General features: G+C 47.0%; 1 protein-coding gene and 1 long non-coding RNA gene across 2 annotated transcripts in view; one reads left to right on the top strand and one right to left on the bottom strand.

Moving 5' to 3' along the window:
* GALNT15 (polypeptide N-acetylgalactosaminyltransferase 15) overlaps positions 1 to 24,319 on the top strand; it is a 47,545-nt gene that overhangs the window by 9,353 nt on the left and 13,873 nt on the right. The window contains exons 2-5 of the mRNA XM_025913774.2: positions 10,481 to 10,647; positions 13,294 to 13,498; positions 20,694 to 20,861; positions 23,461 to 23,578. Coding sequence (XP_025769559.2) covers positions 10,481 to 10,647; positions 13,294 to 13,498; positions 20,694 to 20,861; positions 23,461 to 23,578 — 658 coding nt within the window. The remainder of the gene's footprint in view (positions 1 to 10,480; positions 10,648 to 13,293; positions 13,499 to 20,693; positions 20,862 to 23,460; positions 23,579 to 24,319) is intronic.
* LOC147577147 (uncharacterized) overlaps positions 1 to 24,319 on the bottom strand; it is a 74,667-nt gene that overhangs the window by 38,358 nt on the left and 11,990 nt on the right. The window lies entirely within an intron of this gene.

Here is a 24,319-nt window from a genome sequence, read left to right as displayed (position 1 = left end):
GTTCCCAAGATGAGCCCCATTAACTACAGACAAAATGTACTAAACATTGGGATTTTCACAGATTGTGGAGAACTGAGTCTATGGTTATTACCCTCCCATTTATATAGACAACCAGTCTATATACTCCTTGTGAGCAAGAACAGTGGCTACCTTCATTCACTGAACAAATAATTATTTAGCAACTATCAAAGGTGAGAAGGTGAGCAGGACCCCGCCCCAAACCCAAGGAGCTTGGGGTGAGTTGAGGGATACAGATAAGCAACCAGGTTGTTACATCGCTGGGCTCAGGGCAACGATATGGAAACTCGTCTGCGTGGGGGACTTCTGCTGATTTGGTAGAAGCTGGAGGTCAGTAACCGCAAGACAGAAAACCCAGCAGAAACCTTTCTACCCTGGCCAGGTGAGGAAAGGGTGGGGGCGGTGTTTGTGCCACAGCCAGGCCATCTGGCGCAAAGCTGTGACTCATCCTCTCCAGAATCATCATCCAAATGCATTTTCTGAGTTCACGGGGGACCCTGGAGCTGCATGCAGAGAGGGCGTGCATCTGTGTATAAAGCCAGACCCGGACTCCCCCGATCTTGGAGTGTGAAGATATGAAACTAACTTGTATTCAGCAGCTGTCTAGAGCCAGGACGATCCCTTTAATCCAAGAAGTTCCCCTGGGCTATCGAAAAGTAACAGCATCCTTGTGTTGACTAATTAGGGGATGTAAATAGCAGAGCCAGGATTCAAAGCCAAGTTGATTCGATTCCAAAGCCCTTGGTCTTTCCTTCCCCACTGCTGCCACTCAGAAGATGGACACATGAGGTCAGGTGAGCTTTTCATGTATACGAACTGAGATAGTAAAACATCCACCAGATATATGGTTGAAGAACAAAGAACGTAACCCTGTTAGCTAATAAGAAGAATGTGCATTTCTTCATGGGTCCTTTTCACAACTACCTGTCACATTTGGACACTGTTCTGCAATGTCCAAAAGCTGTTTCTATGCACCGCCCCACTGATTCCCCCCAACAGAGCCATGGCACAGATAGAGCAGGAAGAATGTGCATCCCCACTCGACAGAAAGGATGTGAGACGTGGGGAGGTGAAGTGACTTGCCCGGGGCCACTTGCATGGACCATTTACCTTTTGCTCACTTATTTGTTTACCTACCTACCTTCATCCCTCAAAGGATTTAAAAATACATCATAAAATAGAAAATCGCTATTAATATGATGTTAATCAAGATAAGGGGAAACATACTTTGCAACACCTTCCTTCAGTTACTGGTATACACCAAGCTCCTTTTTACCTCTAGGCCTTAGCAGATGCTGTGACACCTGTCAGGAACACTGTTCCCCACCCACACACCTTCCTTCAACTGCCTCCTACCCACCCTTCAGGTCTTGCCTGTCATATCACTGCTGCCCCACTCCCTGAGGATCTCCTTGGAGCACTTGCTACAGTGGTTAAATAATTATTTGGTCATCTGCTTAATAGGATGTAAGCTCCATGACACCAGAGACTATCTTAGCTTGGGTTCCGCCAAAGCAAACCCTGAGACAAGCATTTGTTTTGCAGATGACGTCAGGGAGCACCGGTAGGGGACTGGCAACGTGGAGCATAAAATAGGACAGGGACGAAAGGTGTGTTTTCAAGGCAGTTACCTCAGAGGTAACTAGAGCTAGAGCTCGGCCTGCGGGGGAATCTGGGAGAGGCTGTGGCACACGCAGCTCCACGTGTTAGACCTCCTTAGGGTCAGGGGTTGCTGGGTATTAATATGCCAACTCTTTCTCATCGCTGGCTGAGGACAGCTGTCAGGGGTGGGTGGGAGGTTAATTCTCCAGCTCTTCAGGCCTGCTTGAGGAGAGCATCTCCAGCAGTCAGAGAAAGCCCTCACACGATTGGAAGGCAGGCTGTTCTGTACTATATTGATAGGGCCAAAGGGGATATGGCTGGGCCATCACGATTCTGCTTCAACGATCTTATCTATTTTAGTCCTTATGCATATAAGCTTGTCAGTAAATATCTGTTAAATGTCCAGTTGGAGGATGGAAGGTCAGGATCGAAGAGAAAATTAAAATGAAGACAGACAATCCGTAGAACCGTCTCGGTGACTAAATATCCTATTTCCTTACTCTGAGCTTCCTGGCAGCCAAACTGAGAAAGGAAACACCTTAGATATATCATGATCCTTATTGCTCATGAGGAGAAAACATACCAAGTCCTCAGAGGAAGAAAAGTGCCTTTTCCCGACACTTCTGCCTGAAAGGAATTTGCCTTCAAAGCTGCGTAGAGGGAATAGTCAGTGATAGAGGACACGACAGCCTCAACAGTTTCCCTCTGTATTGCAAAGCAGGTTTCATAAACCTGATGAAAGCTGAGAGAGTGATGCCAAGCATGACTCCACATAAGCACATTTCTAAGGCAGCCAAGACAGTGCTTTCTGAGGACCTTAACGAATCAGTGTAGACAGCCCAGAACATGTGAAGGAATCAATGGATTGTGTATTCTTCAGATAACCCGCCATCATTGTCACTTTGATCCAGACAGTGGGACCCAAGCCTCATGACTCTGAATCCAGAACATTCTGTCAGCACTTTCGTCAAAAATAGCAATATCTACACTGGTTAAGAGCATTAGGTGTAGAGTCAGACTGGCCACCTGCTATCTGCTGGGTAACTTAGGCTCTCCGGGCTCTAGTTTCCTCATCTTTAAAATGGGAATATGAATCCATTATCTAGTGCTGCACACTATCAAAGGTGAGAAGGTGAGCAGGACCCCGCCCCAAACCCAAGGAGCTTGGGGTGAGTTGAGGGATACAGATAAGCAACCACCTCAAAATTCCGTGGCTTCAAAAAACAGATAAACTGAACTTCATGAAAATTAAAAGTGTTGTGCTTCAAGACAGCGAAAATACAACCCAAGAATGGGAGAAAATATTTACAAATCTAATAAGGGGTTTGTATCAGAATACATAAAGAACCCTTACAACTCTGCAAAATGACACCTAATTTAGAAATAGGCAAAGATTTCCGGAAGCCTGGGTGGCTCAGTCAGTTAAGCATCTGACTTTGGCTCAGGTCATGATCTCACGACTTGTGAGTTTGAACCCACATCGGGCTCTGTGCTGACAGCTGGCAGCCTGGAGCCTGCTTCAGATTCTGTCTCCATCTATATCTGCCCCTTCCCCACTCACACACTGTCAATTATCTCTCTCTCGCTCTCTCTCAAATATAAATAAAAATTTATATTTAAAAAATAGGCAAAGATTTGAATAGGTATTACTCCAAGGAATACATGGAAATGGCGAAAAAACACATGAAAAGATGTTCAAACCATTAGTTAGCAGGGAAACACAAATCAAAACCACAATAGATACCACTTCACCCCCCACTGGTATGGCTAAAATAAAAAAGACAGACAATGACAAGTGCTGGCAAGGATGTGAAGAGGTTGAAATCTTCACACATTGCTGGTGGGGTTGCAAAGTGGTGCAGCTGCTTTGGAAAATAGTCTGGCAGCTCCTCAAAATGCTTAACGGTTACCACATGACTCGGAAATGCCAATCCTGGGTATACAACCAAGAGAACTGAAAACATAGTTCATATGTTTCCAAAAACTTGTTTGATGAGTTCATAACAACTTGTGCATGAATTTTCACAGCCGCGTTATTCAAAACAACCGAAAATGGAAACAAATGCCCATCAGCTGACAAACAGATAAATAAAACGTGGTGTATTCAAACAACGAATATTATCTGGCAGTAAAAAAGAGTGACGTTCTAATACACGCTACAACATGATGAACCTTGAGAACATTATGCTAAGTGAAAGAAGCCAGTCACAAAAGGCCACGTACTGTGTGATTCCATTCATACGTATAAAGTGTCCAGAGTAGGGAAGACTATAGAGACAGAAAGTACATTAGTGTTTGCCTGCGGCTGGCGTGGATGATAGAGGGATGGGGAGGAACTGCTAATGAGTCATGGGTTTCTTTTGGGGTGATGAAAATATTCTGGGGGGGCGCCTGGGTGGATCAGTTGGTTAAGCGTCCAACTTCGGTTCGGGCCATGATCTCGCAGTTCATGAGTTTGAGCCCTGCATCTGGCTCTCTGCTATCAACACTGAGCCTGTTTCAGACCCTCTGCACCCCCCTGTCCTTCTGCCCCTCCCCGCTCATGTTTTTTTCCTCTCTCTCTTTCTCTCAAAAATAAGAAAGAAATATTTTTAAAAATCTAAAAAGAAAATATTCTGAAATTAGATAGCAGTAGTAGGTGAACAGGTTTGCGAAGATACTAGAAACCACTGAATTGTATACTTTTTTATAAGGGTGGATTTTATGAGGTATGAATTATGTCTCAATGCAATCATTACTTCAAAACACTAGTAGCTTAAAATGATAACCATTTACCCATGATTCTATAATTAGGCTGGACTGAGCTGGGCATTTCTTCTGCCAGCCTCACCTGGGGTCCTTCCTGTGGTTGCTGTCCTCTGGAGGCTAACTGGGACTGAGCGATCCAAGATGGCCTCACTCACGTACCTGGCAGCTGATGCTGGTTGTCTTCTGGGGCACCTCAGCTTTTCTCCGAGTGGCCTCTCACCCTCCGTTAGAGTAGATAGGCTTCCTGGCATTGCGGTTTATGGCAGCCAGCGGAAGCGGCAAGGCCCCTGGGAACCTAATCTTGAGAGAACATCACTTCCAGTACATTCTATCCATCAGAAAAAAATCACAAGACCAGCTAGGTTCGGGGGGTGGAGAAATAGGTTGTGCTTCTCAGTGAGAAAAGCGGCACAGTCACGTCGCAAAGGAACATGCATGTGAGGGTGGACAGAATTATGGTGACCATCTCTGCACACATGAAAAGACCTATTTCAAAATGCACTTGGGAGGATTAGATGTGATAACGCATGTATTTAGCACAGCACCTGTTACACAGGAAGAGAAGACTCATTAAGTGGTGGCTTTAAGGAATATTAATAAGACTCTACAATATCACACGGTCCACCCTAATTTCCCCAGTCCCCCATTGTAAACAATGAGAGAACAGAGTGTAGACGACAAAGCTGGAAATGTCTTTAGACACTGTGCAGTGACTGAACTCCTCCCTCATCAAATATGGAAACTGGGCCCCAGAGAAGAGACAGACCTGCTCAAAGTCCCTTATTTCCCTTCCTCACAGGGGATTCGGAAGTCTGAGCACGACGTAGGTCTTCTTCAGTGCACACGGCCCATGCTCTCTGACACCTCGTCTCACACTCTTCCCTCCAGACCAGTACCCCGGCTCGGGCTCTAATCATAGCGCTTGCTGGCTCCAAGCACGAGGGTCTTAGAGGGAAAAGAAGCACAGAAGGCAAATTGTTGCCTGGGATGAAAGACAGGAGTCACAGGAGTCAGGGGTAACTCAGATGTCACCAAATGACAGTTCACAAGTTGTATCCTGTCACAGACATGTGGTTTGGCCACAGTTGTTTAAGATTTTATTTGTAAGTAGTCTCTATACCCAACATGGGGCTTGAACCCACAGCTCTGAGATCAAGAGTCATATACTCTACTGACTGAGCCAGCTAGGCCATAGTCTTTTTTTTAATATTGGAAGAGTGACCAATATTTAAAAATTGACAGATTTGGCACCTGGGTGGCTCAGTCGGTTGAGTGTCTAACTCTTGATTTCAGCTCAGGTCATGATCCCAGTGTCATGGGATTGAGCTCTGTGCCGGGCTCCACGCTGATCATGGAGCCTGCTTGGGATTCTTCTCTCTCCCTCTTCCCCTCTCCTCCTCTTGCTCTCTCTCTCCTTCTCTCAAAAATTTAAAAAAAAATTTTAACGTTTATTTACTTGAGACAGAGACAGAGCACAAGCAGGGGAGGGACAGAGAGAGAGGGAGACACAGAATCCAAAACAGGCTCCAGGCTCTGAACTGTCAGCACAGAGCCAGACGCGGGGCTCAAACTCATGACTGCAAGATCATGACCTGAGCCGAAGTCGGACACTCAACCGACTGAGCCACACAGGTACCCCTCAAAAAAAAATTTTTTTTTTAATCAAACCAAGAGATTTCCCATAAATAATTCAGGTTTATGGCTCTTCCTGAAAATCAGAAAGATCCGGCAACACTGGACCGAATTTCCTCCTAGTAACATTGGCTGCTCTTGGGGAGGGCGGCGGGGTGGGGGGGGTGGCGGGTGAGGCATGTGATCTTCAGCTCACTGAAGCTCCCATGGGGCCAGGTTGCTGTCCTCTGGATGTATGCCACTGTCTGCGGACGTTTGAGTGTGTGCTCACTCTGTACCCAACCAAGGAGCACTTGCAAGGAGGAGGTGGCCTAGATAAACTTTAAGGCCCCCCTTTAACAATCTTTGTTGGCTGGATTTTGGAGGGTTTGTTTTGTTTGCTTGCTTGCTTTTTAGAGGCTTCCAGCAACTTCTCTGAATCACTGCTCAAGCTCCCTCCCTAGTTCTGGCCTACCACACCCCTCGCTCTCCACCCTCCAAAGCTCTGTAAGATTGGTGGGAGGTGGGGAGGAAGCATGGGTATATTGTGAAGCAGATGGCAGGCTTTTAGTGCCACCTGCCTTCCCTTCCCCATTTCCTGCCTCCTTCCTTGTGCCCTCTCTCTCCTTAGGGACCTAGTATCCCCGTGGTGACATCAGGGGCCCAGGGTTCCCAGACACAGGTGATCAGGGCCCCCTGATCCGGACCATTCCTTACTGTTCCATCAGAATCTCCCAAGCCTCACACACTCACGTCAGTTAAGGAGTGAGTGGATGCTTGCTATCACAAGCCTTACTCTCTTGAGGAGAGTTCATCTTGTATTTTTACAAAACAAAATGGAAGCTACCTAAGCCACTTGGATGAACAAAGGGGATGGGAGGCCCTTGTTCCCAGTGGCTGCCTGGGCGATTGTAGGCTGGTGTTCTACAGAGAGTGGGTCCGGCAGGGGATCTGGATGAATTCCAATCACTCATATGGCTTTCTTTGCCTGGAATCCTCTGTGGTGGATGCTACTGTCATGCTGTACAACTCCGAGGGGCACCATCACGTGGCATTCTATGAGCGTGGCACCCACTGGAGTTGGGCAATGCAAAAGCCCCGCGATGGGAGTGAGCATTAAATGACATAGCACGTGGGAAAATCCTACAAGTACCAGCAGTCCTTATTTTTAGAACACCTGACCAGTCTTCTACCACGATAGAAAGCAACACCGGAAACCAGCCCACACACAACACTAACCTGAGTGATGGCAACAGCTTCCATTTATTGAAAGCTTCTATGGACAAAGCACACAACACACATCTTTGTTTATATAATCTTTACATAGCCCCATAAAGAAATCTATGTGTTATCCTCATTTTATAGACAAACAAATTCAGGTAGTGAGGTATCCTGGTACACAGGAGGCTTGTAAGGAATAATAAAAATGAACATTTATTGAACTCTTACTATGAGTACTTTATATGTATTAACTCATTTGACCCTTCCAACAACCCCATTTTCCAGATGAGAAAACTGAGGTTAAGCCTATGACATGCTCAAAAAAAGGTTTACGTTCTCACCACAGGCCCAAGGGATAAATATCATCCAGTGTTCAGATGAGGAAATGAAGGCTTATAAATATCGGGTATATTACCCAAGGGGTTAGGAAGCAGCAAGGTGAAGATTCAAATCTAAATATGATCCTAAAGTATAAGCTCTTTAAGCACCTTTCTTCAAGGACACACGCACCACACACTGCTGTTTCCAGTGCTCACACTCTATGGACTGGGGACAGAAAAGACAAGGCCGTGTTCTGCACCAAGGTGACAGACTTCAGTCCCGGTAAAACTGCAGCCCCCGGGGCACCTGGGTGGCTCAGTCCTGTTAAGTGTCTGACTTCAGCTCAGGTCATGATCCTATGGTTTGTGAGTTCGAGCCCCGCGTCGGGCTCTGTGCTGACAGCTCGGAGCCTGGAGCCTGCTTTGGATTCTGGGTCTCCCTCTCTCTCTGCCCCTCCTCTGCTCTCGCTCTGTCTGCCTCTCTCTCAAAAATAAATAAACATTAAAGACAAACAAACAAAAAACCTGCAGCCTCAAGAATGCCATATGCAGGCCTCTCTGTCCCCAAGCATGACCCCAAGCCATTGCCCTAGTGATGTTTTCAGTACCCAATGGATTCACGAAGGAGGCATGATTTCTTTTCACAGCCACCAGATGCCTCTGTCCTAGGACTCCAGAATTTGCCTACACTCTCAACCACAAAGGAAATAGGACACAAAGGAAATTTTGAATCTGTTTGTGAACAGGTCTAGAGCAATTCTGAGGGCAGAGTGGAAATTCTCAAAGTCAGTGGGGTGGGGGAGAAAAGTTCCACCTGGGTTTGAGGAGAAAGGAGGGGGGAGTGGGGGGAGGAGATGAAGGGGTAAAATACCTCCGCATAGCCCACAATATGCGCTGGGGACCCCTTTATCTTCCAAAAACCTTACGGGAATGGGTTCCCCTTTGGACCTGTTATCTGAACAGCCCTGAAAGCAGACTGTAAAAGTGCATATAAAATTCATTATTTCATTTGTCACAGGCATGCTGCTAAGGACGCTGTCACCCATTTAGGGACTTCTCTCTGAAGTCCATAGGAATTTCTCTTAAAAACTAGTGCTGGATGTAACAACTGGTGAAGTTCAGATAAGGTCTGTACTTGAGCTAATAGTATCTGAACCGTGTGAAATTCCTGATTTTGCTCGTGGTGGATGGTTATGTAACATATCATCACTGGGGGAAGCTGGGTGATGATAACACAGGAACTCTCTGTACTATTTTTGCAACTTCTTGAGTCTTAAACTATTTCAAAATAAAAGTTATTTTTAAAAAAAGTATTAGAAAGAACATCACCTTCCCTTAAAAAATCTGGGATGTAACCTCTCCGATGGTGTCAATTCTGTTGCAGAATAAACCTCCTGTTTTCCTTTGGCTACTAGGAAGCTCACGTTTAAAATTCTTTCTGGAAACACCAAGGCCCTGATGGCCTATATATTTATGTTCTTTCTCCAAACGTTGACTTTCTACTCTTGCTTGTATTTCCCTACTCCTGATTTTCATCCTTACTTTTTTATATTACCATTATTTTATTGTACGTATTCCTTTTGAGTGACTTCAAATCCTTTATGGAAAGAAAGAGTGCATACATACAGAACTAATAAAGTAACTGGCACAGCTAGTTTATGAGATGTTCATTTTTTTTTTTTAAATCTAGGATTTCTGTTTTACTGTTACCTTAAAGCTCTTCCTGACTATCAATTCCCTTCACCGCCTGCGATAGGATTTTTCCCGAGTCACATGCGGGTGTCCTGCACACGGAGGGTTTCAGCCTTGGTTAGCACCGTGCCAGGCAGAGGGAGGGTGAGCCAATGGGGCAGCCTGGTATTTCTCTCCGGCGGGGCCAGCCTTCGTCCGGCTGTCAGACTGAGAACCGCATGCACTTTGACCATCACAATTGCCTTTAGGTGTCGGAAGTTTGAGGTCCCTGAGATAACCCCTACTCAAAAGCAAATACTCCTCCATGGAGGGACATTTAGAAGCTACCTAGGAAAGCAAGTGCCTCTGTGAACAGTCGTGAGTCACGCACTGCTCTACGCATCCCGTTGTTGTTATAATTCATTCCACTGTGGTCTCAGTCGGAACCCTCAGCAGAGGCAGGGCAAAGCAAATCCAAAGCATCGGGCTCATCTGCAAAGGAAGGAGGGAACCAGACAGCCCTGCGAATGGCCTCGAGGAGGCAGCTCCTCACACTCCCATCTGTCCAGCCACGAACCAGCAGAGGGGAAAGGGCACGACAGCCTTGAAGCTCTCTGCCACTTACTGGTACTGTGACATTTGATAAGTCTTGCCCATTCTCTGAGCCTCGGTTTCCTTATCCCCCAAATGGGGGTAAAAGCCCAAACCAAAGACGTATTTTAGTGTAAACAAGCAGTAATATGTGTAAAGGGTCTGGCATTTTGTTGGCCTTCGCACATGTTCAATCCTTGTCCTTCCGCAAGAATAATACTTAACATTTATTATGTGCCAGGTGCTATGCTAGACTGTATGGAAGCAGACATAAAGAGAATAGTGTTTCTGCCCTTCAATGAATGATAATTTGTGTTCATAAGACACGCACTGTGTACCTCGTCCTATTCAAGCCTAACAACAGCTCCGTGAGGTGGGTGATGTCCTTCATTCCCATTTTACAGATTAGGACAGCCGTCTCCTGGGAGTGGTGGAAACACCTCTCAACTGCTATGAGAGAGACGTGGATTAAACACTGTCAAGATGCTCCTGGGATATGAGGACTGGGAGATCATAGCACCACTGCGAGGGTGTGATGGGTTCTCTTTACACGGAAGTTTCAAGCAAACCCAGAGAGACAGCTACTAAGTTGGGGGCGGGGGTGAGCCGTCTGGTTAAAGCAGCTCCAGTCAGGCCCCAGGGAGGGAGTTAGAGGCCGTCCAATGTTTATTTTGTTCTTCTGGTTCTCTGCCCTTCAGGTGTCTACAACAGCACCCCGAGGAGAGCCTGCCCACAGCCAGCATCATCCTCTGTTTCCACGACGAGGCCTGGTCCACCCTCCTGAGAACCGTGCACAGTATCCTTGACACGGTGCCCAGGGCCTTCCTGAAGGAGATCATCCTGGTGGACGACCTCAGCCAGCAAGGTGGCTATGGGCTCCTCCCAGCTCTTCGGGTGGGCCTGGACCCTGGGGGGGGTTCCCATGCAAAGACTGGGGTTTGGAACCTCTGGAGGCCAGGTTCCCAGAAGCATACCTCCAGATGAGGATTCAGGTGCAGGTAACTCATGAGTGAAGAGCCCCAGGGGCAACCAGTAAGGAAATAGGGGGAGAAGGCATAGAGAGCACAGCCACCAAGCAAGGCAAAGAGGTCTGAGCCAGAGTCCCGGGAAGTAACTCCAGCCTGATCCCAGGGAGGTATCTCCCAGTCCCAACCTCCACACATCCTAATACGCTTCTTCCCAAGACACTCTAGAATCACAGCAGGGTGGCCATTCATAAGTGCTCACTGCCTCCTCGACACTGGGTGATGCACTTGAGCAGATTAGTCATTAAATCACTCTTGGTTAGCCTAATCCATTCATTTTTCAGATGAGGAAGCTGAGGCCTAGAGATGAGACTTGACCAGGACTGAGTCAGGCCAAGCGCAGCAGAGTTGGGCCCAGAGCCTAGACTCACAGAATCTGCTCAGATGTTTACACTGACGGGAAACACTACTAGGGACCAGCCCGTTGCACGACTGAGTCACTAAAAGATGATGGAGAGAGAAGTTTCAGCGGTTCTCAAGCTTGAATGTATATCAGAATCACATGGCTTGCTAAACACTGATTTAGCAAGCACTGGCTTGCTAAAACACTGATTGCTAGCTTTTCCCCCAGAGAGCCCCCAATTCTGGTATTGGGCCCAAGAATCTGCATTTCTAATGATATTTCAGGTGATGGGGATGCTGCTGGTTTATGTACTGCACTTTGAGGAACACTGCTCTTCTTTGGGGGGCTTCAGGCCCATATTTCTGCATATTTCTACCAGTGTTGGATCAAAAGTCTATTACTAGTAGCAAGGGAGTCTTGGGGTAAGTGAGTGCTTTTAGCTGCACTGAACAAAATCAAGCTTCTTCTAGTAGGGTGGAGGGGGGAGAATGAATGTTGGATAAGACAACCAGCAGTGTTCAATACAGTGGAGTCACCATAGGGCTGTTTTTCACATATCCAAGTTCAGAAATTTTAATAGCTTTGCTAATAGATGTCCTTCTCTAGGGAATGGACCTGGGGCTAATAAGCTTACCAGAAAAATAATTATAAAGTAATAAATAGGCAAAAAATTTTACCACCAAGAAATTCAACAGCCAAGTGACTGGAAATCCATCCACTGCTCGACAGTTTCCTCTGCAGAAAAGTCTCCTTGGGGAGCCACATGCTGTTTAAAAGGTGGAGCTTTAAAAAGACTGCCTGAGCCTCCCCTCGCCGGAGACCCAGTCACCAAAGCAGCAGGGCTGTGTGTATCCCTGTCAAGACTGTCTCTGGGCTGAGGAACTGAGGAAATCCTTGCTCTTTGGCTTAGTTCTGTTCAACACACATGCACTGAATGCCTACCATAGGCCAGTCCTGTGCTAGGGCTCAGAGCAGTGGAAATGGGTGAGGTACGATCCTTGCCCTTGAGAACGTCTTAGTTCAGTGATTAGGGGCGCCCCATTTCCACAACCTCATGGAGGATGCTACTTCTTTCTGAATACATTATTCCTTTGGTCTCCACTGGCTTGTTCATCTTGGCGTATGTGTGCGTGCACACACACACACACACACACACACACACACACAGCTTTTCTTATCTTAAATGAAAAACCTAAGAAGCCTCTCTCATTCTTTATCCCCTATGGAATCATTGTTCCTAAAGAAAGTCTAGATTCCTGGCTCATTCTCTTCCATCCACTGTGCTGCCCACCCCCCCCTACCACTACAAGGAGACCACTTTGGCCAGCACCACCAATGGCCTACCAGCAGCCACACTTCACGGACCCTCTGTCTTGAACCACTGTCTTAGGTCAGATTTCTTAGAAGTGGGGCCTGAGATGAGATTCATGTGCTCGTGATTTGGGGGGCAATGCACTCTCAGGGGAACCCCGGAGGAGAGTGGGGGAAGTAGGAGAAGCAGAGGAAGGAGCTAAACCAAGATGAGGTTTCAGATGAAGTCCAGCCACAGCCCGATCCCACAGACAGCTCTGCAGTGCAAGCTGCACCTCAGGATCCGTCCTGCCTCGGGGCAAGAAAGTGGGTTTTGGTAACCCTGCACTGTTTGGTCATTGGCCCTGGGCACGTGGGGCCAAGGGTGGTGTTCTGCATGACTCTCTGGCACTCACAGGAGAGGCAGGTCCATATCCAAGGGCCTGTCTCCAGAGAAGGATGCAGACTACAATTAGTAGCAAACCTACAGCTGCTGGGTACATGAAAACCAAAACCAAACCAGTAAAAGGGACCCTAGGGCATCTGCGTAGGGCACCAACAGTATCTGCATACCCTCACTGCTGCAGTTAGAGAAGGTTAGCCATTTCTCTCCTCTCCTGGTTTTATGACACCATCTGTGCTGGTTTTTACCAGAGAGAATACTGACCCACCCCAAACTAACTAAGCAACTTACTTCTAGCAACAGCCACAGTGGAATGTATCTGAGTCTCAGGACGTCATGCTCACCCCAGCTCCCAAGAGAATTTGCTGATAGTGATCCTAGTGACAGTTGTCACAATTTCACCGGCTGTGGTGTCTGTGACCCCACTAACCATGACTCTGTCGATTCCAGGACAACTCAAGTCTTCTCTCAGCGAATATGTGGCCAGGCTGGAGGGGGTGAAGTTGCTCAGGAGCAACAAGAGGCTGGGGGCCATCGGGGCTCGGATGCTGGGGGCCACCAGGGCCACCGGGGATGTGCTGGTCTTCATGGATTCCCACTGTGAGTGCCACCAGGGCTGGCTGGAGCCCCTCCTCAGCAGAATAGCTGGTGACAGGTAACTTCGCCCCTGAGGTCTGGGGAGCAAGAGGTGGGATTGGGAGAAATTATCGGCAGCCTCAGCCACTCACAGAACATCTATCCACCACTGAAAAAGTCCCCAAGTCTCCTCCACCATTAGAGAGCAGCATGTGTCATTGGTTTTTTTGTGATGTTTGAGTTTGAGCCTTTTCAAAAGCACAGGGAGGTAACGTTGGAAGGGAAGTTAGAGGTTCTCCAGTCCATCTGCCTTGTTTTCTGCCTTCTAGACACAAAGACTGGGGCCTGGAGAACAGCGACCATTTTTCCATTCTTCTTTCCCCATCTTACTGTCATTTACTCCCCCACTTCCTGCTCTCCTTATACAGTTTCTAAACATGTCTTGTCGACCATTTTCTTCAACCTGAATATCCCACTAAGGAAAAGCAAAACCTTGTGGCTAGCGCACCTTGGACCAGCCTGTGGGGTTTGCAGAGGTCTATTACACAGTAGGGATTCAACAAATGATTGCTTCTGATGATGCCCCGCCAGACAGGGCTGATGCTAGAACCAAGCCTTATGACTTCTATTCTTGCATTCCTTCCCCTGGTAAATGTTCACTGTCTCCTTTGAAGTTGGGGATGACCACATATAAAAAAAAGTCATTACTGGACGAGGAGGTAGAGGAATTAGCATGTTCCACTAGGTGGAGGAGCTTTCAAGCAGCACAATGCAAATTGTTAATAGTCCAGCAATTCCTTTTTAATAAAGAACCATCAGAGCTCAAGTGAAATCAAGAAGGATTAATTATGCAGGACCATGATGCAGATTACTGCCCATCCCTGGCTATTATCTCAGAAGAAAAGGAAACGTGCATAAATCCAGCACCAAGACCAAGGCAAGCAAACACGCGAACCCTGCAACTCTGCCGTCTTGGATTCTCCTCTCAAAATCACAAGGACTGTGTATCTTTGGAGCAGGACCTAAAGTTGGTCCTGCCTATTCCCTGTCTAATTCCCATCCCTATATCATAGACAGATGGCTTTCAGAGGTACCTGTAAGACCATCTAGTCCTACCTCAGGATTGCACTGCTGAAAAAAACTGAGTTCCTAGGAGGGCAAGGAGACCCCTCAGGGTCATACAGACACTCAATAGCTGGGCTGTTTTCTTTTATGCAGACATTTAGGAGCCTGGTCATATATTATTAAGCCATATGTATGCATAACCCTAACAGATCGCTTTCGTATAATTCTTCATTGACCTGCCCTCCTCGTGAGATGTCTCAGGCGGCTAATTCTGCTCCCGTTTCACAGAGAGGGATGTTGGGGCTCCCTGGGGTGAAATGATCTGCAAGGGCACACAGAGACTCTGCAGGTGAGCCAGGTGTTCCAACTCTGGGTCCACTGCTCTTTTGTTGTCTAGGAATTATTTTAAGAATTGGAGAGCGGTACCTGCATGACTCAGTCAGTTAAGCGTCTGACTCTGGTTTGTGATCTCATGGTGTGTGAGTTCGAGCCCCATATCGGGCTCTGTGCTGACAGTGCAGAGTCTGCTTGGGATTCTCTCTCTCTCCCTCTCTCTCTCCCCCTCCTTTTCTTGCTCTCTCTCTCAAAATAAATGAATAAATAAATAAACTCTATTTAAAAAAAAAAAGAATCGGAGAAGCTGATCAGGGAGTAACATTTGGTCATACCCACCCCCACCCTGGTTGTGAGACACGTGTTAAAACATTGATTAGAACAAGCCCCTCATGTCTGCTTCTCACATTGGTGCCATTTTCACAGATCTGGAGATTTCTCACTCTAGGCTGAGTGAGGAAGACTTGGCAATACCTCAGTGTCCTCAGCTAGAAATAAAATGGGGCTCCCTGAGAAACCTTCCACAGTGAAGAGGTGGGTCCATGAAATTTTAATTTCCTGGGCTCTTCCCTTCTTCTCTTTATCAAACTTCTCCCCCTCTCCTTCTCTCTCATTCTCCCTCCTTCTCTGTCTGTTTCTCTCTCTCTCTCTCTCTCTCGCACACGTGCGTATGCACACACACACACACACACACACACACACACACACACAGCCTCTGGTCCCGGACCCATTCTGGCTTGGCTTCCTCATCATGTCCCCTCCCTTCTGTGGTTTGACCATCTTTTTGTGACCCCACACCTCATTCACAGCTTCCTGTGCACCCTATTTGCTCTGGGACCTAGTGTTCACCTTGAAGGCCTTTGCAGGTGAGGGTCTGAAAGAAAAGCTACCTCTCTTGGGTCTGATTTCTCATTTCTCTCCACTGCACACAGTGATACTCTGAAACCTGCAGCTGGGTCCCCTTTTAAGGTTTGTTTCACTCCCATGGCAACTTTGCTCAAGTGTTCCTCTGGCCTCCTGTGGCCACTCACCTCGTGTAAAGCAAAGCCATAGAAGCCAGTGGGCACAGTTCCTAATAGCTGCTGCTCTTTGAGAGAGGAAAGGGTCCCCAGCTGAGGTTCATGGCAAGAGGCATTCTGTCACCAGGTGAGGACCCACTGTGCAGAAGGTAAGAAAAGGTCTTTAAGATCTTTCATTAAAAAGGTGGAGTGGGATGATGAGTAGCAGTGTAACAAGCCATAAATCAACTATTTCAAAGAGCCATAACTTCCTCATCAACCTGGTCAGAGGGTTCAAGGCCTGGTTCCTAGCCCTGGTTCTCTGTCCTTGCCCACAGAACAGGTCTATGGAGAGCCATATGGCAACTTTGTATGAACTGGTAAGAGGATTCCTTTCTTCATTACCCTTTACTCCCATTTCTCAGAACATGTGTCATAATACATTCATTTTGTAGAACAACATACCTTAATGATAACTGCCAGAAATTTTAGAAATAGGTATGCAAATTTCCAACGTCAGTATTTGAGGCATTCTCTAAGTTTGGGCAGTGCACAGCCCACATAACTGTACATAGCAGCCCCAGACAGAGTTACTCAAAGAGCAGTTTTTGTAAAGCAGAATTAAAGGTGCTGACTGGTGGTTGGTTTCCATGTAAAGTAACAAAGGTGAAGATCAAGGGTAGCGGTCAACTGCCATGTGCTAACTGACAGCCAGCTCTAGTACCCAAGCCATGGAGTGAGAGTCATGGCCCTAGACAAATGAAGGTTTCCAGTGGGAAGGGGGCAGTCCTTAGTGAAGTGCTCAAAGACAACACCCCCTGAGGGGCGATGTTGGCTCCAGAGGTTGTTTAAGTTGTTTTTCACTTAAATTGGGTCTGGTCCTCTATCTTAGAGACACCTAGTTCTTTTTTTTTTTATTATTATTTAAAAAAAAAATTTTTTTTTGATATTTTTTCATTTTTGAGACAGACACAGAACATGAACGGAGGAGGGTCAGAGAGAGGGAGACAGAGAATCTGAAGCAGACACCAGGCTCCGAGCTGTCAGCACAGAGCCTGACGCGGGGCTCGAACTCATGGACTGTGAGATCATGACCTGAGCTGAAGTCGGACGCTTAACCGACTGAGCCACCCAGGCGCCCCGAGATACCTAGTTCTTAAGGTCACCTAGTGCTTAGCCAGGGCTAGGCCTGCTCAGTGGGGAGAAGCAAGAACCCTCTGCCCTGCAAGAGGTTAAATGATGGAAAGCAGTCTGAGGAATCCTGTGTAAAAGTGGTGTGTGTGTGTGTGTGTGTGTACGCTGAGGAGCAGCAGGGGCCCAAGATGCCTCCAGCCCACAAAGGGAGCAGCCTCCTTTTGGTCTCACGCCCCTGGGAAATTCTCCAGCCCTCATCCTACTCCACACCCCTCAGCATGACAGAGTCTGAAAGAGCCAGCCACAGCAGTCCTGGGGTCACCCTTGAGAAGCAAGAGCTCTGGGGCGAGAGAATTTAGAGCCTTGATAATTTCCCCAACACCGAGAATCTGGGTGAACTTCCAAAATGACTGTAGTCATCATAGACCCAGAGGGACATTGAAGCACAGGAATAATGCAGAAGGATGAGATAAACTAGGGCTTATAAATAAACTAGGTTTGGTTGGTAAGGTTGAAACCCCAGTTAAGCTGACCTCATGTATTACAGTCAACAGTCAACCAGTGTTGGCTGATAGCTCTCCTACCTCTGTGTGTCTTGTGAAACCCAATCGCCTGACCTGGAACTTAGAGAGGCTTACGAGAGAATCAGCCTTGTACTTGCCTGAGAGTTAAAGCTCAATTTGAAAGAGAGAATGATGGCATAAGCAGACACTTTGAGCTCCTTCCAAGTCAAACAAGGCAGCTTTGCCATGTTGCGTTAAGCGTATTCCAAGAACACCAGACACATCTGTAGGTGCAAAACCCAAAGCTAAATATAAGACTGTTTGGGTTTTTTTAAATCACCATTTTTGAGTCACTAGACTACAGTCACTCCCTAATTCAGCCGTGGTCAAGCAGCTGCTATCCTCTTAATCTCTACCCAAAAGGCACTTAGAGAGGTTCGTGAATAATCACCTAAGTGTCTGGTCAAGATAGAAGCAAAAGGAGGGGCGCCTGGGTGGTGCAGTCGGTTAAGCGTCCGACTTCAGCCAGGTCACGATCTCGCGGTCCGTGAGTTCGAGCCCCGCGTCAGGCTCTGGGCTGATGGCTCAGAGCCTGGAGCCTGTTTCCGATTCTGTGTCTCCCTCTCTCTCTGCCCCTCCCCCGTTCATGCTCTGTCTCTCTCTGTCCCTAAAATAAATAAACGTTGAAAAAAAAATTTAAAAAAAAAAGATAGAAGCAAAAGGAGATTTCAGACAGGAAAAGGTAGCGTTGGATATGAGGGGTGATACAGTTATTAACAGCGAGCTTTGCATAGACTCTGAGGTTCCAGCAAGACAGAGCAAAAAGAGAAATTCGATAAATTCCAGAGTTCCCATTTTCTGGTCAAAAGTAATGTACACCTTTGTCAGGAAGGACACAGCTCAAAGATCTAGGACCAGCAAGTTGTATGGATGCTCGGATGCAATTTCCTTTCTTGTCCTGTTATGATTACTAAGATGGCACAAATTTGAGGGGATTCTTCAGGATTCAGCCACACGGCTTCCCTGGCTCTCGATTCTGAAATTCCACAAAATGCTTTGCCCGGAGCCAAATCCATTCCATCTGCTCAGTTCACTCCACCGTAAGTGGGGGGTAAGGGGGGTGGGGGTTGGGTGTCCTCCTTTCTTCCTTGATCTTGCCTCTCAGTTTTCTTTGGTCAATTCAGGATGCCAGAAATAGTGGAGACCCAGAGGGATTAAGTTTCCCTTCCCTTCCAGAGGCAACAATGTGAAAAGGGCAGGAAAACCATATCAGAGTCCTTGCTCTAAATATAAACCCCATGACTTCTTATGCCAACGTCAGTCACTTGAGGACAGATAATTGAGTCCCAAGACCAGCCTGGCCCTCTCCATATAGCCTGGGCTACCCTAGTCCTGGCCGTCTCCAAGATGGAAGGAACAGAGATGGACATCAATAGAAGTGTAAAACACAGCGTGGCTGGCATCTCTCCTGCCAGGAATCTCTCTTCTCTTAGAGTGGCACCTCCCAGCCACCCCTGAGTTCAGGACTGATCTATTTCCTGGCATAGATTTTAGAACTGATAGTCATTGGGTGACTTAGTCAGTTGAACGCGACTCTTGATTTTGTATGATCCCAAGGTTATGAGATCAAGCCCCACATCAGGTTCCACGCTGAACGTGGAGCCTGCTTAAGGTTTTCTCTTTCTCCCTCTGGCCCTCTCCCCACTCATGCTCTCTCTCTTTGTCTCAAATTAAAAAAAAAAAAAAAGTAACAGCCATGAGAGAAAACCTGTGACAAAACAGAAAACAATGCGACTGAGATATTGGCTAGGTGGAGGTCAGCTGCTGGCACGCCACCTGAGTGATCACCTGTCTAGTTACAATGTGAAGTTGTATGTAAGCTATGAACCACAGAACCTACCCCCAAAAGCAACAGCACTCTGTATACACTGTATGTTAGCCAACTTGGCAATAAATTGTATTTGAGATAAAAAAGCTTCTGACCTGTACCAGTTTCCCACATTACCCTCCCTGAGGTCATATCCCAGGCTGTTGCAAGCAGAACAAAACAAACAACAATCACACAAAAGGATAAAATACCGTCACCAACAGCCATCAGTAAATGAACAAGCAAATAAGTCTAGACGCAGGACCGCCATTTGCTTGTAGACACCATGTGCCCACATACACTTGCATTAACATCAGGGACACGTCTGGGGCTTGGCAAACCTGATTCCTCAGGCCAATCAAGTTGTATAATACAGGAACAAGAAACAGACCCTAGAGCAGGGGCCCATGAACCTTCTGAAATTATGCATAATACTTTGGATATGTGCCTATGATTATTTTTCTGAAGAGGAGTCTACACTTTTCAAAGGGGAAAAGACCCCAAAAGAAGTCAATAGCCATAGTCCTAGAGTGTTACTGCTGAGAAAGGTATTTGTGGGACGTGGTTCAACCTCCCGCTTTACAAAGGAGGAAACCAAGGCCCAGAGAGGTATGGCAGCTGTCTCAAGATCACACAGCCCATTAGTGGCAGAGCTGAGCCTAGAACCCCATTCACCTGTCTTTCAGTGTTATCAACAGAGGTTTGTGAAAAAAGAAAGAGGCAGGGGGGCGCCTGGGTGGCTTTGTCGGTTGAGTGTCCAACTTCGGCTCAGGTCACGATCTCGCGGTTTGTGAATTCGAGCCCCGCGTCAGGCTCTGTGCTGACAGCTCAGGGCCTGGAGCCTGCTTTAGATTCTGTCTCTCTCTCTCTCTCTGCCCCTCCCCTACTCATACTCTGTCTCTCTCTCCTTCAAAAATAAATAAACATTAAAAAAATGTTTTTAAATAAAAAAAAGAGGCAGGCATGCTATTTAATGAAATGAGCTCCCAGCTCCTCATGCAAAAACATATTTTCTAGAACAGTACTAACAGAAATATAATGAGCCATGTATATAATTTAAACATTTCTAATAGTCACATTACAAAACAGAAACAGATGAAGTTAATTTTAATAATACATTTTAGCAAGCCCAATATATCCAAAATGTTATTATTTCAACATGCGATGAATGGAAAAATTACTGAGATTTTTACATCTTTTTTTCATACTAAGTCTTCTAAATCCAGTGTGTATTTGACCCTTACACCACACCTCAACCCAGACCATATTGTGACCACTGGCTCCCATACTGGGCAGTGCAAGTGTAGATCATCTTTCTAACCTCCAGCAAGTGAATGGTTTGTATCCCTTATTTGATTCCACAATGCTTTCCAGGAGCCGGGTGGTGTCTCCAGTCATAGACGTGATTGACTGGAAGACTTTGCAGTATTACCCTTCCAAGGACCTGCAGCGTGGGGTGTTGGACTGGAAGCTGGATTTCCACTGGGAGCCTTTGCCAGAGCGAGACAGGAAGGCCCTCCGGTCCCCCATCAGCCCAATCAGGTGAGGTTCTGTCACATAGCCTGCTTTATACCTCTGCTTCCTCAGGGTGGACTCAGCAGCCAAACTGCCTGGGATCTAATCCCAGCCCCACCAGTTTCCTAGCAAGTTACTCTGTGCCTCAGTTTCCTTATCAGTGAATTGAGGGCAAAAGGGTTGTTGGGAAGGCTAAATAAAAGAGTTCCTGCATGAAAACCATGGAGAGAGTGCCGAGCGCAACACTTGGTGTAATTAGTGTTATATTCTTATGGGAATGGTGTCCAGCTTAAGTTCCTCCAGGGAGCGTCAGTGGATGCCTCTGTGTGGGGCAGTGAGAGAACCCGAGCTGGGATCTTGAGCTAACTCTACCTCTCCAGCTAACACTGGAATTTCCCTGACCTCAAGTACTTTCTTGCTAAAAAGGAAGAATTCAGCCAGGTGAATGCTAAGACACCGTAACTCTCAAAATATATCAAATTTTGTGGTTGCTTGCTTGCTTTGGTTTTTGGGTGTGTTTGGGGTTTGGGACAATTATTCTATTTAAGAAGATGTTCTAGATATCTTCTGTTCTGTAACAAACCACCCAAACTTCGCTGTAAAACAACAACAGTTTTTTTAAGCGCACAGATTCTGTGTGTCATGAATTATGAAAGGAAGCATCAGGGTTGGGTGTCTCTGCTCCGTGGTATCTGGGGCCTCAGCAAGACCATGCACTAGACTAGAATGGCAGGAAATGGCTCAAGGGGCCGTGGAGGTGGGACTGGAATCCCCCTGAGGCTCCTTGAATGTCTGAAGGTTCATGCTGGCTATCTGCTGGGACCTCAGTGGGAACTTCCCCCGCTCTCTCCCTGAGGTCACTGCACGTGGGGCTGGCCACACCATGGCACTGGGTTCTAAGACTAAGTATCCCACTCAAGAAGGCCAGGTGAAACAAGCTGTATCCCTCTCCCCCTTTAAAAGAACAATTTATTGCCGTGAATTTCACGTAACACAAATGAGCCGTTTAAAAATGAACAATTCAGCAGCAGGTAGCACATTCACAATGTTGTGCAACCACCACCTCTATCTAGTTCCAAAACATCTCCATCACTTTACAGTAAAATCCCATACCTATTAAGTGGTGTTTCCCACCCTCTCCTCCCCCCAGCGCCTGGCAACCATCAAGCCACCGTCTATCTCTATGGATTGATCTGTTCTGGATGTTTCATATAAATGGAATCATAGGATATGTGACCTTTTGTGTCTGGCTTCTTTCAGTCAGTATAATGTTTCAGAGTATGTATCCCGTTCTATAACCAAACCTCAGAAGTCACCCAGGGTCACTTCCAACATAATCGCAGGCACATCCAGGTTCATGGGAAGGAAGAAGACTAGACCCCACCTCTCAGGGGGAAGCAATATCAATGTCACATTGTAAGAAGGGCCCGTGGGACAAGGGATCATGTGGTGTTTACCCCCGGGCAGTCGCCCTCCATCTGCCGCGGTCGACTTTCGTCATGTATTGCCCAACACCACCCAATTATCCAGGTGGCTTCTGAATGTCTAGTACAGAGACATGGAATGAAGGCCTTCCAAGAGTCTGCCCAAAGGAATATGACTCTAACAGAAGTTTGATAAGCCACAAGCTTAGATATGCAAAAAATTCTGTCTTTATTTTCTAATAACTGGACTTAGGTAATTTCTATCTTAACCTCTCTTGCCACTAACAGCAGAAAACTTCCATGCAAATTAGTCAAATTCAGTAACAGCTTAGTGATATCATATTGAAGTCTAACATCCAGGCATGTACCCCTCTCTCTGTCCCCCTGAAGTTGATTTTGAGCTCCAGGCTACTGCGGGGGCAGCAGCGGTGGGGAAGGAGTGCCCCACCTCGGGCTCAAGCTGTCCTGCATCACTGTTCACCAAGAGGCACTTTGCTGGCCATGGCTTCTGGCAGGGGGTTGGCACGCCTGGCCCCCAGCGGCCTCCACCCTCCCTGTGGTATCTGCCCAAGTCCCAAATCAGGATGTGGGAAGAAAAAGCCTGACTGTTTCCCTTTGTCCAGGCCTGGTGCTGCCTGTCTTAGGGTGTATTATGTTAAGCAAGGCGTTCCCAGCGGTCTGTCCAGATGCGCTCAAACCAGAGGGTAGGGGAACCTCAGGGGCAGCCCGGTGCCCCTCCCTTTAGGACCAGCACCTGAGGATGGGGTAAAAAGGACCCAGGCAGCCATAGCTCTCTTCTCATAGAATACCGGGAATTTTGAGGGGCACCTGGGTGGCTAAGGCGGTTGAGCGTCCAATTTCAGATCAGGTCATGATCTCACGGCTCGTGAGTTTGAGCCCCGCAATGGGCTTGCTGCTGTCAGCACAGAACCTGCTTCAGATCTTCTCTCCCCGCCTCTCTCTCTGCACCTCCCCTGCTCACACACTCTCTCTCAAGAACAAATGAATCTTAAAAAAAAAAAAAAAAAAGAATACTGGGAATTTTGACCTGGTTGCTTGGCTCCAGTCTTGCAATTAAAAGCATCGAGGTCTATCTGGTACCAGAGTCCACTCTCTCGGCCACTGGAGCTCCCACATGGTAAGACTTCCCGATATACTTGAGGTTCTGAACTGCAGTCTGTGTCTGTCTTCTCTCTGCCTAGGAGCCCTGTAGTGCCCAGTGGTGTTGTGGCCATGGACAGACACTACTTCCAAAACACTGGTGCATATGACCCTCTCATGTCACTGCGGGGTGGTGAAAACCTCGAACTGTCTCTCAAGGTATGTCCTGGACCAAGGGAGGAGCCAGATGGGTTCTGTGGAGTAGTATGTGAGGTCCCAGCTGAGACGCAGCCATTAGAAATGCCCCTGGTCAGGGATAAGGCTGTAGGCAATGTATCGAGTCATGAAATGTAGTGTGTTTCTTTCCCTTCCCACGTCTCTCATGCCCTATTTTGATTGTGCTCCCAGCCTCCCTCTTGAAACCAGCTATCCAACCTGTGCATAGGAAAGGGCATCATATCAGCCGTCTACACTGTAGCACAGGGGTTCCTGTACATTCTGTGTTCACAGCACCCTTGGCATCTCAGGCATTATTCATAGCACCCATAGGCCAAAACAAATGCCAAACAGTTCTGTGCATTGAGCTCACTGGTCCTGCCTCGTCCACGGTTTCAGTTGCCCATGGTCCACCTTGGTCCAGAAGCAGATGATCCTCCTTCTGAGGTATCATCAGACGGGTAGTAGCCTAACCCTAGGTCACAATGCCTTGTCATTCCCTTACTCCATCTCATCACGTAGGCATTTTATTATCTCCCATCAGCACATGAAGAAGAGTGGGTACAATATAAGATGATATTTTGAGAGAGAGAGAAACCACATTCACATAACTTTTATTACAGTATATCATGATATTGTTCTATTGTATTATTAGTTATTGTTAATCTCTTACTGTGCTTAATTTATAAATTAAACTTTATCACGGGTATGTATGTATGTATGGTATAAGAAAAAACATAGTGT

This window comes from Puma concolor, chromosome C2 (genome assembly GCF_028749965.1).
Source record: "Puma concolor isolate L17-30 chromosome C2, mPumCon1.1.hap2, whole genome shotgun sequence".
Taxonomy (NCBI): Eukaryota; Metazoa; Chordata; class Mammalia; order Carnivora; family Felidae; genus Puma; species Puma concolor.
This window is presented reverse-complemented; position numbering and strand designations above follow the sequence as displayed.